The sequence below is a fragment of the Eurytemora carolleeae genome, unplaced genomic scaffold (genome assembly GCF_000591075.1).
Source record: "Eurytemora carolleeae unplaced genomic scaffold, Eaff_2.0 scaffold1103, whole genome shotgun sequence".
Classification (NCBI taxonomy): domain Eukaryota; kingdom Metazoa; phylum Arthropoda; class Copepoda; order Calanoida; family Temoridae; genus Eurytemora; species Eurytemora carolleeae.
Genome location: NW_019396993.1, coordinates 54,407 through 71,719, shown reverse-complemented (window position 1 = coordinate 71,719; position 17,313 = coordinate 54,407). Strand labels below are relative to the sequence as shown.

At 33.6% G+C, this 17,313-nt stretch overlaps 2 protein-coding genes across 3 annotated transcripts in view; one reads left to right on the top strand and one right to left on the bottom strand.

Annotated features, from left to right (window-relative positions):
• The window catches only part of LOC111710879 (uncharacterized), a 9,656-nt gene extending 7,250 nt beyond the window's left edge, over window positions 1-2,406 (top strand). Inside the window, exons 7-8 of the mRNA XM_023485053.1 lie at window positions 646-696; window positions 977-2,406. Coding sequence (XP_023340821.1) covers window positions 646-696; window positions 977-1,045 — 120 coding nt within the window. The 3' untranslated portion in view covers window positions 1,046-2,406. The remainder of the gene's footprint in view (window positions 1-645; window positions 697-976) is intronic.
• A 1,831-nt stretch (window positions 2,407-4,237) lies between these two features.
• On the bottom strand, window positions 4,238-15,295 carry LOC111710876 (uncharacterized protein C6orf132 homolog). Of its 2 annotated transcripts, none has more exons than XM_023485049.1 (13): window positions 15,139-15,295; window positions 14,156-14,223; window positions 12,716-12,898; window positions 10,886-10,970; window positions 9,666-9,863; window positions 9,167-9,237; window positions 8,634-8,696; window positions 7,811-7,961; window positions 6,653-7,002; window positions 6,099-6,576; window positions 5,761-5,940; window positions 5,060-5,655; window positions 4,238-4,967 (listed from the first exon to the last, which is right to left on the bottom strand). In XM_023485049.1, exons 2-13 carry the CDS (start codon window positions 14,213-14,215, stop codon window positions 4,626-4,628), a joined length of 2,757 nt encoding a protein of 918 aa, XP_023340817.1. In that variant the 5' UTR covers window positions 14,216-14,223; window positions 15,139-15,295; the 3' UTR covers window positions 4,238-4,625. The 2 variants fall into 2 exon arrangements, with proteins under 2 accessions (XP_023340817.1, XP_023340816.1); XM_023485048.1 differs by having other exon boundaries at window positions 6,653-7,008; window positions 15,139-15,294.
• Between the last annotated feature and the right edge of the window lie 2,018 nt (window positions 15,296-17,313).

Genomic DNA, 17,313 nt, shown 5'->3' with positions numbered 1-17,313 from the left:
ACGACTTCGTTCCATCCTCAGTCTAACGGAATTGTGGAAAGATTTCATCGCCAACTCAAGGTTTCTCTACGCTCTCGTTTGGCTGGGTCTGATTGGTTCCATCATCTTCCCCTGGTTCTACTAGGTCTCCGAAGCGTTCCTAGGGAAGATTCTGCCATCTCCGCCTCCGAGGCTCTTTTTGGTTCTCCATTAGTGTTGCCCGGAGAGTTTCTGGACAGTCCAGAGCTGCCTTCGTCAGAATATCTCAGGAGAATTCAATCCATCCTGAAAAACAATCCTTCGATCTGGCCTCATCATTCTTCGTCCTCAGACTTGAAGCCAGACAGGATTCCGTCAAGTTTAACCTCCTGTTCTCATGTGTTTGTCAGGGAAGATACGTCTAAGCCCCCGTTATCTCCGCTGTACAGAGGACCTTATCTAGTGCTTTCTAAGTATCCAAAGTATTTTCAAGTCCAGATTGGTTCTAAATCCGATTCTGTCTCCGTGGACCGACTTAAACCTGTTCTTTCTGATCGTCCTCTGGTTTCGCAGTTGCCTCCCCGACGTGGAAGACCTAAATGATAATCTTTTTTGCAATGCAGAGTGTCCAAGAATAAACAAAAAATATTATTTCAATATTCTTATAAATAAAAAATTCTTTTTCAGCCGGCAGCTACTGTGATCCTACATCAGACCTATACACCAGTTCAACCACAGGAAACATATTTATTCAGCTGTGTACTATGTAAACAATTTGGTTTATTCGACTGATTCAATTCAATCATATAGAACAAACGATTACAAAAAGCAATTTTTAAAAGATGGAAATATCTTAAAGATGACATCAAAATTACACATAAATTTGGAAACCTTGAATTGGAAAAAAATGTATGTTTATTATTTATTTCTTATCTTTAATGTCTTTTTGTCAACAAAAATGTTGGAAATTAATGAAAAGAATCATAAAAAAATATTAAATAGATATTTGTCTTAACAGTATCAGATGCAGCAGTTCCCACAGCAACAACAATACAATCAACCACCTCCATACAATCCACAATATTAAATTACAACAACAATACAACCATCTCCGTACAATCCACAATATTAAACTACAACAACAATACAACCACCTCCGTACAATCCACAATATTAAACTACAACAACAATACAACCCCCTCCGTACAATCCCCAATATTAAACTACAACAACAATACAACCACCTCCGTGCAATCCACAACATTAAACTACAACAACAATACAACCACCTCCGTACAATCCACAATATTAAACTACAACAACAATACAGCCACCTCCGTACAATCCACAATATTAAACTACAACAACAATACAACCACCTCCATACAATCAACCAGCTCCATACAATCAACAATATTAAACTACAACAACAATACAACCACCTCCATACAATCAACCAGCTCCATACAATCAACAATATTAAACTACAACAACAATACAACCACCTCCATACAATCAACCAGCTCCATACAATCAACAATATTAAACTACAGCAACAATGCAACCACCTCCATACAATCCACAATATTAAACTACAACAACAATACAACCCCCTCCATACAATCCACAATATTAAACTACAACAACAATACAACCACCTCCATACAATCCACAATATTAAACTACAACAACAATACAACCCCCTCCATACAATCCACAATATTAAACTATAACAACAATACTATCAACCACCTTCATACAATCCACAATATTAAACTACAACAGCAATAAAACCACCTTCATACAATCCACAATATTAAACTACAACAACAATACAACCACCTCCATACAATCCACATATTAAACTACAACAAAAATACAGCCACCTCCATACAAACCACAATATTAAACTACAACAACAATACAACCCCCTCCGTACAATTCACAATATCTAACTGCAACAGCTTGCGCAACAACAAATTTGAATTTTACCAACAACATTTTATTTAGTAGACATTAAAATGAATCAATGAAACTCAATACTCATTATGTTTAAACGTCTGGATCTTGTACCTATTCTTGTTGGTACATTGGCAGTGTATTTGTCCATTGCCCTTCAAACATTTTAAAATATTAGAAGTATCTCAAATTCCTTTCATATTTGTGTCTCATATACAGCTTATAATAACATTTTATATCTTTTTTGAAGGAATTAGGAGCAAAATCCAACCTATTTTTACATCACCATCCCATCCCCAATTACATTTTACGTGTACAATTTTTTCGTGCGAAGGTTGTCAAATATGGTTTTCCAAATTATTAATAAGATTTGTATTTGGTCTCATTCCTGAATTGACAGCGCTCAGTTCTCACATGACAGATTTGTAATTGTAATATTTGTAAATATAATACGCTGGACAAATAAAAATAATTCTCATCTCTTGTAAATATTTTTTGCTTTTTTTAAAATAAGTTTTAGTTAATTTATGCACAGGGTTTCCCACAAAGCATGAGACTGTAAAGACGATCTGAAACTCATGAAAAAATGACGATCTCCAGTTGAAGTAAATCTTCTTTCTTAGATATCGTCTTTTGTGGGCTCATTAAATGATTTCGCAAAGAAAGAAACATTTACGAGTTGCAGAGAGTCCTAAATAAAAGGAAACAGACGTAAAAACTTCTGTACAATCGTCTCTGAGGTCTCATCCTTTGTGGGTAAACCTGTATAATAAGTCCCGAATGTCGTCTTCATATACATGATGAGACTTTAAAGACGATTGTACGAAATTTATTCTGTTATTTTTTTTATAAATTCCTGGCACCATGCAATTGTAAACTTGTTTCTATCTTTGCCAGACCATTTAATATTACCTTTAAAACTTATTCAACTGTCTTTGTCTAAAATCCACCTTTAGTTCTTCATATTTAAATAGTTTAAGGTCGTCATTTGTGGGTAACCCTGTGTGAATTTGTTTTGCGACATTTTCGTTTTTGTGTCTATATGCAATTTTGTATAAAAATTGTAGTATACTGGTCCCGTGATTTTCGTCTGTATCACGTGACAACAATACTGCACTGCCATTGGCTGAAGTTCCCGGTAATATATGTAATAATATAGTATCAATTATATGTATTAAAAATGCAAAATAAAAATTAAAAATTATAATAGCCACAAACCTAAGATTCTCAGGCTCCTGTGGGATATTGCATAAATTTCTCAAGACAGAAACATCAGATAGACGTTTTATATGTATCGTTCAACGCCTGAGATTCTAAGGTTTCATCCTATACCACCTTTCATTTTTTCTTTACAGTCCCTTTAATATTATCATTTTCCGAAATTTGAGAGTGACTTGTGGATATCAAAAAAAAAGATTTATGTAATTAATAAAAAACAAGAATCTGTACGAAAACACTATTGTAAAATAATTATCAAATGTACAATGAAAAAGAATTAATGTAGATAATCAGATTTTTATTTCACATTATTTTTGTATTTATCCAAGTTTATGTAGTTTTCAATTCAAGGAAAATACAATGATTCTTAAATACAGGGTGTCCCAAAAACTATGGGAATTCAGTGACGAATTTGATATCGTCTTTGTTATGAATTAGCATTGTAATACCTAATTTCAACAGCCATAAGTCTGCTAGAATTAACTTTATGAAAAGGGTAAAAGACTGTAAAGATGTGTCTATAATGTCTCCGCAAGATGAACAATGAAGACGGACAAGTTTACTTTGTTAGTGTACTGCTTTCTCAGTAGGTATCACTATACTAAATCAAAGAATTATTTGAAAAGACGATATCGAACTCGTCACTGAATTTCCATGTTTATTGGGACACCCTGTAGAATTTTGCAAGAAAAAACATATAATTCATTTATATGAAAACTGCAATTCGGAATTTGCAAGAAAAAATCATTTGAAGATATATTTAAATCCAATATATCTAAGTAAGAAGTTTTATGATTTTAAAATTACTGTTTAATGGGAGAGACCGGCTCGACATGGTAGTTGAGCTTAAAGTGCAGTATAGGGGCAGATACAGGGAATACAATATGTTATGTACAAAAGAAAATGAAAATTATTCTGCTGTTTTTGGCGGAACTGTTTTCGAATTTCCAATGGATTGTTTGTTTGATGTATAGAAAGATATTAAGAGTGATGTACACTGCTTATTGTTCATCAATTGTGCAATGAGTATTCTTTACACATGTTTTCTCTCTCTCTCTCTCTCCCTCCCTCTCTATCTGCTCAATCATTAAATTGATACAAATAAACAAAAATATAATTTATTACTTTAGTGCCATGCAACACCATGTTAAAATGTACAGTTTAGATAACGTATAATTATTATTTTCCCTTGGACTAAAAGTCCAAAACCAAAACCAAGTGGAAGACGATTTTTTATTTAGTTTAGAAAGTCGTCATATTTCATATTTTGATGTTTAAGATCAAAAACAGAAAAGCTCTTTGAAAGAAAGGTAATCATTAGACTACAAAAGGAGTACGGGAAAAGGATTGTTTTAATTTTTCTGATTTCTTTTTTACAAAAAACCGCCAAATTGCCAAACAGATAATGAATTCAAAAAAGACTAAATGAGTAAAATGAGTAATGATTTTTGAGCGAGTAATGAGTGGACATTATAAAAAAAAATAATAAATTATTTTGTTCTGGGTAACATTGGTTTAAACCCTCCCTCCGCGTTCCTCTCCGATGGAAAGTTTGGTGTGTTAGGATTCGGCAGATCCGCCGGCGGTAAACTTGATCGTTCCGTTGTAGGATCTTGGGTTGTTGTTCGTGGTTGGGCGGAGCCTAGGTTGGGAGCGGTCATGGAGCGGAGAGCGTAGGGTTTCATCTTGGTCCAATCTGAACCAGATATATCGGAGTTGGGTAAGAAGGGGGCATCCTCCTGTTCAATATTTACAAACTGAGCAAAAATATTTTTCTTTTGTTCAAAATTCTTTTTCATTGTTTGCAGTACACTCTGGTCCTCAGTTCCAACCTGAAAACAATTCACAATAAGTATTATTTTACTTTCTCAAATATATTTTTTACATTCATATGAATTTTTAGTTACTTAAAAAATGTCAATACCTGAAACCCATTTGTGTATTCATCAACTACTTCCTGAACAGCTGGGCTTAATGTTGTTGTCGGTAGTGGTCTAAATACACTTTGCTGTGGTCTGAAAGGTTGCTGTTGAACGATTCTAGGACGAAGAGTTGGTTTGTTTCTAGCAATGTTGTTTAAGTTAAGAGGTCTAGGATTGTAGGGATAGGAAGCAGTTGATTTTGATTCTTCAGCTTCAGCTCCTGTTACAGATTCTGTTGTATCGCTTACAGCATCGGTTGTATCTTTAACAGTTGTAAAAGTATCTTTAACAGTTGCAGGAGTATCTTCCTGCGAAAAAGTTGTGTCTTGAGCTGCAAATGCTAGGTCTCTAAAAGCTGTTGTTGTTGTTTCTTCATCGGTTTGATCAATGGTTGTCTCAGTTCCAGGTAAATTAGCTGTAGTTGCTATTTCTGATGGGGATAGAGATGAAGACACTGAAGGAGATACAGCTGAGGATACGGCAGGAGATGAATCTGAAGACACAGCAGGTGATACTGTCGAAGAGTCTGTGTTTGCTGGACGTCTTAGCAGAACACTTACTCCTGTTGGGGGAACAGCCTGCCTTTCTCTTCCAAATCCTTAAAAAAAAGAGGAAAGATTAATTTCAGTAGAAATGATATGAATAGAAAAAATTTTTAAAGATAATAGTTATAATACAATATAAATAACAATCAAATAATTACCTTTGAAAACATCTGAAAATACTGTATCTTCTACTAGTGAAGGAAGGGAGGGGACAGGAGGTAGAGGGGACGGGGTGGTGGTAAAGAATGAGGTTAGGAGAGAGGAGAGGTGTGCAGCAAAATCAGTTCCAGCTCCAGAAATTTCAGCAACAGAGTCGTTAGGCACAGGACCAGGGGTTTCTGAAGATAAAACAACATCCTTTTGTAATTTAAAACTAATTTTCATATTTCAGAACTTAGATATCAACTCGCATGTTCTACAAAAGCTGTTTTTAGGACTTATGTTAGACCTATAATCAATTGGATTTTTCTCCCTTGAAGCAATGGTAAAAATGTACCTGGGTTAGAATTGAGGTTGTTTGGTCTTACAAAGGGATAAGGCTGTTTCAATGGCTGCTGTTGTCGTTGAGGTTCTTGCAATTGTTGTGTCTGTGAGATTCGCTCCTGAGGTCCTTTCTGATGCTGTTGCAGTTGGCTATGATGCTGTTGCCTGAGATGGGGCGGTAGATCTACATGATCATCATGGGAGGGTGGAGCCTGTAGGGGACGAGGAGGGAGGAAGGGGGTCTGATTTCTATTGACAGGAAGGTTGGGACGAGCCGGACGAAGCTGGTTGTGCTGAAGAGGACGAGATTGAGGAGGAAGGTTAGGACGCCTGAATCCTTGAGGACGAGGTTGAGGATAATTCTGATTATTGACATTAGATGGAATCTGCTGTCCGGTAACTATAAAGGGTTCAGGTTCTGTGTCAATTCTAGCCGTGTCATTGGAACCAATGATGTCAGCTGCTACTACAGGAGTTGAACTCTCAGGGTTCTAAAAGCAGAAATCAAATTTAGAAATGTCATGAGGGCGATGAAATAAAATCAAATTTTTTGAATGATCAATTTACCTCAACTACGATTGTATTTTCCTCTGGATTGACTGGTATTTGTGTTTGTGAGGGCGGAACTAGAGGAAATCGTTTTGGCGGGAAAACTGGTTTTCCCGGATTCCTGTTAGGATTAGTTGGTTTTGCTGTTTTGCTCGGTTTTTTCTTCAAGAACGGAATAAAATCAAAGATGGAGGACTCCTCCTCAGACTCGTCAGCAGTAAAGGGTCGGGTCGGGACCTGACTTAAACCTTGTCCACGGGGAGGTCCATTGGGTCTCTGAGGTCTTAAAGGTCGAGGAGGTCCGATGGGTCCAATTGGTCGAGGTGGAGGAATGTTTTCATTAAATTGTCCACTAACAGGTTGGATTTCTGAAACTGGTTTATCAATCAATATTCAATACCCAGCATAATCTTCAATGGAATGTGTAAACCTAGCCAAAGATTATATGATAAGAAAATGAAAAGAAAACTCAGTGCACTTTTTAATTTCAAATTTTTTTCAAATTTATTTGTAGTTTCACATTCATACATTGCAATGAAACCTAACCTCTAAAACATGAAATTGAATGATTGATTGATTGGAATCACAGTAAAAACGTGTTATTCAAATATCAAGTGAAAGCGTGAATTGTTGACGTGAAATCTTCTTATATTGCGTGGGGTATCAATTCATTACACACTTTCTCACACATGCACTGATTTTTATCAAAATTAATTCGTGTCAGTCAATATCATGTTATTTGTTTAAATATAATATTGTATAGATATTCTTAGCAAAATGTATGATCTTAACGTTTAGATCATAAATTTGACTCAAAAAGTAAAGAGAGAGGTGAAGTACATTTAGCTTCCAGGCTTTATCATTTTTAAATACGTATTTTCTTATCTGTTTAAAAGGACCCCTCATGCAAAAATGGTAATGTCCGATTCACCATGATACCCTTAAAAGCTCTTTCTGATAAAGTATGAATTAGATATTTATTGGAAACGGACTTTTTTCAATTGTGGTTTCCCTAAAACATTGATTTGCGCGTTTCTATTGCATGAAAACATGATCAGGAATTATCAGAAATAATTACTTTTAAAATAGAAAAACGACAATTTCTTTTCACATAAATCGGACATTGCCCATTTGCATGCAGGTCCCTTTAAGCAGTATATCTACTGAATACAGTACCTGGAGCTGCCAACTGATCTATCTCTTCCACCTGCTCAGCATCAAGAACATTCTCAAGATCATCCTCTTCTTTGAATACAGATTCAACAATATCATCTTCAACTAGTTTCTCAAACTCTTCCTCCAGTCCAACAAAGTTTTCAATATTGTCCTAAATTTTTATTATTTTCATGGCTTCCTTATCTTTGAACTTCTGTGACCGAATTTAATAAATTAGAGAAGTCGCTGAATTACGTTTTGTCGGTTCAAATTCTGAATCTCCGATTCAAAGATTCATGAGGACTTGAATCAGTGATTCAGAATTTTAACTGTCGGTAGTTAGCTCAGCGACCTCTCCGATTCGGTCCCTGTACAAAGTTCTACAAATTAATCTATTGGTAAGTCTGTAGATTTGTTTGTGAGAAGCATTTATCTGAATTCTAAAAACCGTTGCAAGATATTTACTGGGATTAGGTAAAGACAAGTAAACAACTCAACCACAATATAGGTCTTGTTAGCTCAGGTAACTATGAAGGTGATAAGTGATTTGTTTTTTCTAGAATTTTTCTCTTTTTTTCTACAGGGTGTCCCAATAAACATGGGATATTACAACATTAAAGACGTAGCTGTGTTTCTGTTTTTTCTTTAAGAATTTTTTTCCCATGGAAAGGACTAAACGCATTTAAAGCTTTGCAAATGTGAGTTACTATCATTATTTTTTTTTTAATTGGAAATTAATTATCCTTGATATCTCTATATATCAATCATTTCAATCATTATCGGACACCCTGTATATTATTTGATATTTTTTTCAAATTTTTTGAGAACAAAAAATTTTGATTACCTCATTTAAATTTACCCTGGTATCTTTTACAATTAGCTGGTATCTCTCTTTTGGTGATATCGCCTAAAATATTTTAAATAATAATAATAATTTTTCATCAATATAAAACAGATCATAAGCACAGAACTAGTATTTGTAAGTGAAGATGGAAATGAATGGTATTTGATGACATTGAATGAATGGTAAAGGATGATTTTAGTTTGAATATTAATGAACTGGATGGTAGTATGATGTGAAACATTATGTATAAGAACATCTATCCTGAAGAAATGGTATATTACTAACTTACTAGCTGTATATGTTTTCAGTGATAACCAAAAAACAATGGAATAGGAAGACGTCATTTAAGGAATACTTAAGAGTATATGTTATTGTTATAAAGCAAATAATTGTATTGTATCACTAATTTAATTAAATTGGACCTGAACAATTCCCGTTTCCCATGGTCATTGGACTTTTGAAAGTTAATTGCTTGATTCTTAACGTCGTCTTTCTATGTCAGAGCTTTCTGGTTCTCACTGTATGTAAAATACCTGGTTATCTCTATCAAACGACGAAGGTATAGAGGGAAGATAAGGAGATGAATCTTCTAGATCTATTAAGTCTAAAATACATATGTTAGACTATAAAAGTGTCTATAAACATTACAATGTATATTTTATTATCTTCACTTCTTCAAAAACTGAGTCAGTAAAACAAAAACTTAAAAAACATAACTTTGCATGTTGCTTGGCATGGCGTACGTTTTTTTGTCTTTAACTTTACCGTGAGAAAACATTTAAAATTCATGTACCGTATATTGCAAACATTATGTACATTTTACAATAGGTGCTAGGTATTTTTGTAAATGCATTTCTCAAGGGCGACTTCCCAAGTGACAAATTCTCAAGCGGCAACTTCCCAAAGGTTAGGGTAATGGAGGCCGAGCACTGCGGGTAGGATGGGATAGAGGTCCGAGCGCTGCGGCTAAGTTGGGATGTTTCCACTTGGGAAAATACCTTTAGAAAGAACCTAACATCGTACAATATATACCTAAATCTTCGCCCTGGGATCCAGTGCTGGGCTTTGGTCTTAATTGTGAAGGTTCAGAGAGAGCGTTGTTTACTTGTTGAGTAGCCTGAGTATCTGCTAGGTCGTCTTCATCTCTCTTCAGATCATCTTGTGTCTCAAGATCTCCAGTGATATCATTTTCTTGACCAATTGGCTCAATTTTATCAGCTTTACCGTTCCCTAAAAGAATTAAGTTTTTTAACGACATAGATATATCAACCAGGATATGGATATATAAACCAGGATACTGGATATATAAACCAGGATAATAAATATATAAACCAGAATACAGGATATATAAACCAGGATACTGGATATATAAACCAGAATACTGGGTATATAAACCAGGATACAGTATATATAAACCAGGATACTGGGTATATAAACCAGGATACAGAATATATAAACCAGGATACCGGATATATAGACCAGGATACTGGATATATAAACCAGGATACTGAAAATATAAACCTGGATTCAGGTTATATAAACCAGGATACTGGATATATAAACCAAGATACAGGATATGTAAACCAGGATACTGGATATATATAAACCAGGATACTGGATATATAAAACAGGATACAGGATATATAAACCAGGATTCAGGATATATACACCAGGTTACAGGGTATGTAACCCAGGATACTGGATATATAAGCCAGGATACTAGATATATAAGCCATTATACCGTATTTATAAACTAGGATGCTGGATATGTAATCCCTAATACTGGATATATGAAACAAGGATACTGGATATATAAACAAGGATACAGGATTTTTAAACTAGAATACTGGATATAAAAACCCGGATACTGTGTATATAAACCAGGATATAGGATATAAGCTAAGATGCAAGATATATAAATCAGGATACTGTATATATAAACTAGGATACTGGATATATAAACCAGGATACTGGATATATAAACCAGGATATAGGATGCATAAGCTAAGATGCAAGATATATAAATCAGGATACTGGATATATAAGCTAAGATGCAGGATATGTAAAATATGGTACCGGATACAGGCACATTGAACCATAACAAATTTACTAAGAAGAAATAAAAACCTTGAATAAAGGTGGAATTATATAAAACAAAATAATAATGATGTTGTCCTTGACACCAATACATATTAAAACCAAGAATGCGAAAAATGTTTTCTCTGACTAGATTATAAAGATGTCTGCCTAACCTTGAATATTAGTAGAGGAGTATGATGAAATTATAACTGGCATTAGAAGTTTTCTACTGGAGAATTCAGCGGCAGCCGCTTCAGCCTAAATCACATAATTTTCATTATATGATGATTCACTGTCTTTGCCTCATGCAGTTTATGTGTGTAGGAACAGCTTGATCTAAGATGGAATTTAAAGAATTTGAGCCGCGGTTTAAATCTGCCAAAACCCGGTTTCAATTAAGCGCCGGCTTAAATCAAGAAACAATTGATACAATTTTAAGTGGAACCAACCATATTTAAGCCGCGGCTTAAATTTAAACCGCCGCTTAAATTCTTTAAATTCGGCCACTGGCTGCTTAAAACATTCGAACCGATACTTGAAATAAACCGAAGTTTACAAATTACGATGAGATATTAATCAATTTATGTGATTCAATCTTTTTTTTTATTTGCTAATCTTTTTCTTTAATTCTTTTAGTTTTCTTGATATCTATAGTTCTCTAGTTGTCTAGCATATATCCTCTCGTTTTATAGTTACTTGGTTTTCTAGTTTCCTAGTTCTCTATTTCCTTAGGTTTTCTAATTATTATCTGGTTTTTTTAGTTCTCAATTAATAAAATAGTTCTTTTTTACTCTATTTTTTTAGGTCTAAAATCCTCTAGTTTTCTAGCTATGAAGTATTCTAGTACTTTAGTTCTCTTGTACTCTAGTTCTCTAGTTCTCTAGTTCTCTAGTTCTCTAGTTCTCTAGTTCTCTAGTTCTCTAGTTCTCTAGTTCTCTAGTTCTTTAGTTATCTAGTTATCTTGTTCTCTAGTTCTCTAGTTCTCTAGGTCTCCAGGTCTCTAGTTCTTTAGTTCTCTAGTTCTCTAGTTCTCTAGGTCTCTAGGTCTCTAGCTCTCTAGTCCTCCAGTTCTCTAGTTCTCTAGTTCTCTAGTTCTCTAGTTCTCTAGTTCTCTAGTTCTCTAGTTCTCTAGGTCTCTAGGTCTCTAGGTCTCTAGCTCCCTAGTCCTCCAGTTCTCTAGTTCTCTAGTTCTCTAGTTCTCTAGTTCTCTAGTTCTCTAGTTCTCTAGTTCTCTAGTTCTCTAGTTCTCTAGTTCTCTAGTTCTCTAGTTCTCTTGTACTCTTGTTCTCTTAGTTCTCTAGTTTTCTATTCTCTAGTTCTCTAGTTCTCTAGTTCTCTAGTTCTCCAATTCTCTAGTTCTCAAGTTCTCTAGTTCTCTAGTTCTCTAGTTCTCTGGTTCTCTAGGTCTCTAGGTCTCTAGTTCTCTAGTTCTCTAGTTCTCTAGTTCTCTAGTTCTCCAATTCTCTAGTTCTCAAGTTCTCTAGTTCTCTAGTTCTCAAATTCTCTAGTTCTCTAGTTCTCTAGTTCTCTTGTACTCTTGTTCTCTTAGTTCTCTAGTTTTCTAGTCCTCTAGTTATCTAGTTCTCTAGTTCTCTAGTTCTCTAGTTCTCTAGTTCTCTAGTTCTCTTGTTCTCTTGTTCTCTATTTCTCTCATTCTCTAGTTCTCTAGCTCTCTAGTTCTCTAGTTCTCTAGTTCTCTAGTTCTCTAGTTCTCTAGTTCTCTAGTTCTCTAGTTCTCTAGTTCTCTCATTCTCTAGTTCTCTTGTTCTCTTGTTCTCTAGGTTTCTAGTTTTATAGTTCTTTAGTTCTCCAGGGACCGGATTTAATCAAATTGAGCTAGCTCGCTGAACTACTTAACGTCGGTTCAAATCTTGAATCGCCGATTAAAAGGTAAAGATTCATGAGAATTTGAACTGAGGATTCAAAACTGAACCGACGTGATAGGTGGTTGAGCGACCCCAGTTTATTGAATTTTGTCCCAGATTTTATTCTACATATTAAACCTGTGGGTTGTAGTTGGTTGGTCCTCTGAAGGAAGGTTGGAGTCTACGGTCAGCTCTATCTGCAGGAAGAGGTTTAATTACAGGTTGACGAGAATACTGAGTTTTGATAAAAGGTTTAGGTCTACGCTGGGGGGGATTCTCTTCTGCTTTATTAGTTCCAAACAGCCAACCAAACTGTTTTTTCTAAAAAAAAAAAATAATTATCTACTTATTTATGTTTTTATTGGATTTTCTGTAGAGAGTCAAGGCTAAGTATTTATATATTTGTAGCTTAAAATCATTATCTACAAGAGTTTGGGTTTTATTCTATGGCGGACCGAAATCTATATTATTGATAATAATAAAGATTTAAGATCTTCTGCCTTTAAATCTTTAATTTCAACTAAATATTGGGATACAAAGAAATAATATTTAAAGCAAACAAATTAGGATTGTTGAAATCTTGAAATTTCCTGCTTTCCTAAAACCATGAACCGGTTTTATTATCAACCATCGATATTGTTTAATTAAACCATGAACCGGTTTTATTATCAACCATCGATATTGTTTAATTAAACCATGAACCGGTTTTATTATCAACCATCGATATTGTTTAATTAAACCATGAACCGGTCCATCGATATTGTTTAATTAAACCATGAACCGGTTTTATTATCAACCATCGATATTGTTTAATTAAACCATGAACCGGTTTTATTATCAACCATCAATATTGTTTAATTAATATGTGCGCGCGTATAATGTAGAATTTTAGCGAGGTAAGATTTCTAATTTCAAATTTTTCTGAATAAATTTGTCTAAAATTACAAATATATTTCTAGAAAGTTGGTTTTGAATTATCATATTAGAATTGGTTGGCCTTTCATGCAGTTCGGTTTGACAATCAATAGAAAACATTTTTTACAAATTCTTTGGTGTACATTGTAAGCTGAAGGATTTGAGTCTTTGACACAAACTCAAATTGTCTAATCCCTATATCGTTGCAACCGGACACGGTGTAAAACTTTTATATTTCAAACTTAAAATATTTTATTTAACATTGGATTGCAAACATTTCGTCGATAACTCAACAGTCTTTAGACTTACAGATTTGTTTATTTATACTTTTTCATTGAAAATGTATATGCCAACAAAAAAGTATTTAAGATAAAAGGCTATATAATTATGTAAAAGGGGTCATATTGTTATCGAAAGTCACAGTTTTCTGAAATATTGACAGAACCGTTAAATCCACGTGCATTGGGTTGCAAACATTTAGGGATGAGAAAATTAGATAATTAATTAGAACAATATAAAAATATTTAAATCTCCATGTTTCTTGTCATTTATGGATTCATTGTTGCATTAATCTATTATAAAACATTTTTTTCTTTTTTAAATTTAAATTTTAAAAGTTGTAAACTAAAAAATGAATATTTAAGAAAAAAACCTTTCTTATACCTCTCTGTGTTCGGAAGCAGATATAGCCATAGGAAGTAATAATAAGAGCAAGAGCTTCATCTTGAAACCTTCAATCAAATATTTTAGTGAATTTTTAGTTAGACCAAATTGATGATGCTAAATGTGTTATATATGAGACTTCAGGCCGACTCCAAGAAATTTGTACTTCTGTTTTCTTGGAAATTTTGATTTTTTGTAAACTGTAAACTGTAAACTGTAAACTGTAAACTGTAAACTGTAAACTGTAAACTGTAAACTGTAAACTGTAAACTGTAAACTGTAAACTGTAAACTGTAAACTGTAAACTGTAAACTGTAAACTGTAAACTGTAAACTTGTTTCTTTCTTCGGAAAATTGTTTAATAAGTCATTAAAAGACTATATTCAAGACATAAGACGTAATCTAACCTTGGGATCGGCATGCTATATTTGCTACAGGTCGCCTTTACGGTTTTATCCTTTGTGGGTAACTCTGTAGGTGCCCCCCCCCCCGGCTATACAGGCCTCCTTTTCTTTTTGGATATACGGAGCGTCCCATAGCATCTTAGATTATCTCCAAGCTTTAACCCCAAAATACACAAATAATACTCGAAAAGCCAAAAATTTTCTGCAAGAAAACGTTTAAGGTAACCTTGTACATTTTTAAAAAAGGATTAATTTTTTTTAAATTTTCTTATTAGTCTTTCTAAAATCACAATTTTGAGCTATAAACGATCTAATTTGATGTGGGACACCCTGTATTATCGAGTTGATATTCATATTTAATTATACAGAAGCAAACAGTTCAAATCTCCAGATGATTAAGTTGATTCAAATCTGTTTTGAAGCATATAAATCGGAGAGCCCTTTTTTGTAAGAAACGTTAAAATTAGTAGGATCATTTTTTACAGTGAAATAGTAAAACTAATTTTAAAAACTTTTGAAAATTTATTTTCAAAGCCTTGTCGTCAAAATAATGAAAATGATCAATAAAATATTAAATACCTGATAGTAAAATATTCGGAAAGGATTGATGTGTATTATATATTTGTGTATAGTTTCTCTACTACTTCATCCTCGCGGTGATTTCACTCGACTAGCGTTAAACTCTCCAGTGTGACCCACTAAACCACGCAGGGGTGTTCTATATAACCTGTCAGGCGCTGGAATGTGCTCTAGACACCTTAAGGATATTCTATATTCTATATATTGGAAATCTCAATACAGAGATTAAACTTTCATCTTATATATCTAAATCATTAATCAGCGGAGAGTAAGATTGGTTTAGAGATATAGGATTAAATCTTGTTCTGGACCTGGGACATATATATTAAATGCAGCCCCCCCCCCCCTCACTTCCTTCGAACTGCAGCATACTATATATATAGGCAGTGTTGCCTGGAGAAATTAAGCTAAATCCTATGAAAGCTTTACAACTGGTCCAAACCTTCAGGTTTCTACTTTGATGAATGGAACTTACACAGCTTTATGATTAAATACAACATTTTAAAAATGATGTTAAACAAAATACTTTTTTTTCGGTTTCTTTTCAATTGAACTATTAAATTGCTTCTCAGTCTGGGGCTAATTTATTTGGAATCTGTTTCATTATATGATACGGATCAACTCAAAACTCCAAAAAAGCCTTAAAAAAGCTTGAATTATTCCAAAATACATTTTATTGCAGGAAACTTGGTAAATTTAGAAGACAAGTTAATTTAACTCCAGAAGTTTGATTTGATGACATAATGGATGAGATAATTCACACGCTATTGTAATTTCTAAGTAAATCATACTTAAATTAATAGTTTCACGATAGTATACCTTTTGACTTCATTTACAGTAACAGCAAGAAAAGAAAATCGACACTAAAAAATTAAATTTGTCTTAAGAAAATGAACTTGAAAACTTGTTTACTTGGTTGGAACTCAAAATGCTATAGTATCGAGTCTAAATTCAATTAAAATGATTTACTGGTCAAAGCTATTTGGATCAAGGTCTAATAGCAGCTTATTCTACAGACTGAGCTGCTATTTTTATTCAAATTATATGAATCCAAGGATCTATTTAATAAATTTGCGTGGTCGTTGAACTACTACTAAATCTTAAGCTATGAATCAGTGGTTTAAATTTGAACTGGCTGTAGGCAGTTCAGCGATGTAGCTCAAATATTGATTAGATTAGAATTTCCTTTCACTTCATTAGCACTGATTTTAGAATTCAACTCTAATTGGATTATGAGATAGATAGATAGATGTTACTTGCGTTGCAATTACAATTGGTTCTGAATCGTCACCAAGCACGTTCCCTCATCGGATCAGACGCTACCGAAGAGATGAAACATAAATGGAAAAGTACATTTATCTAAACATTAATTTTCGTGTTTTTTATATATTTATATAATCATGATTTGCAGCAAACATTATATAAAGTTTTAGCAACACTTCAAAACATTGAAATATATTTCAGGTTATCAATTGTTTCATGGCTAGATGGCCAATCTTTGGTAACTTTTTAATAAAATATGAAGTTTAAAACCTAACATATATATTAAGTGAAACAAGTTTTTCTTTGAAAATGTTTTACATCTCTAGTCTGTTTATATTTTGTTAAAAGATTAAAGAGATTGTTTGAAAACTTATCAAAATAATATTTTTGGTCAAAGGAATTGAGTCTGATCTAACTTTGCAATCCAATGACGTAGACATTTATAACTGTAAGTTTTGTTCTAGATCAAGGTTTAAAATATCAAAGGTTTACACATCAGGTTGTAAAGATATAAAGGTATTCGATAATTTAAGTTTAAATTTTATCTTATTTTGACCAAAGATAAGTTGTACATATCTAAGTAAAGGAAATCACTAAAATGACTATAAACTTTAAAGTTAGAAGAATGATCCATTGATAAAAGCTAAGGCAAGATAATTGTGTCAAAGCAAATATTGAACTTGAAAACGTTGGGTTCAAGTTTTTACTGTGGTTTTATTTGTTATTTGCTCTTCACATGGGTTAACAATTTGTTTAAGATCAATCAAGTAAAATAACTTAAACTTAACTGCTACCACCTGAGTTTGAATTTAATGAATTTGAGTCGCGTCTCAAATCCACCAAAACCGGTTTTAATTGAGCGCCGGCTTAAATCTTAAAACATTGAATACAATTTTTAATGGAACAAACCAC

Bases quoted from the DNA above. Each gene is read 5' to 3' on its own strand.
- LOC111710876 (XM_023485048.1), bottom strand. From the start codon at position 14,215: ATGAAGCTCTTGCTCTTATTATTACTTCCTATGGCTATATCTGCTTCC. The intron at 9,864-10,885 runs GTTAGGCAGACA...TAATTCTTTTAG, and splicing joins CTCCTCTACTAATATTCAAG to GGAACGGTAAAGCTGATAAA. The intron at 7,962-8,633 runs GTAATCAAAATT...ATAAAAATTTAG, and splicing joins CCAGGGTAAATTTAAATGAG to GACAATATTGAAAACTTTGT.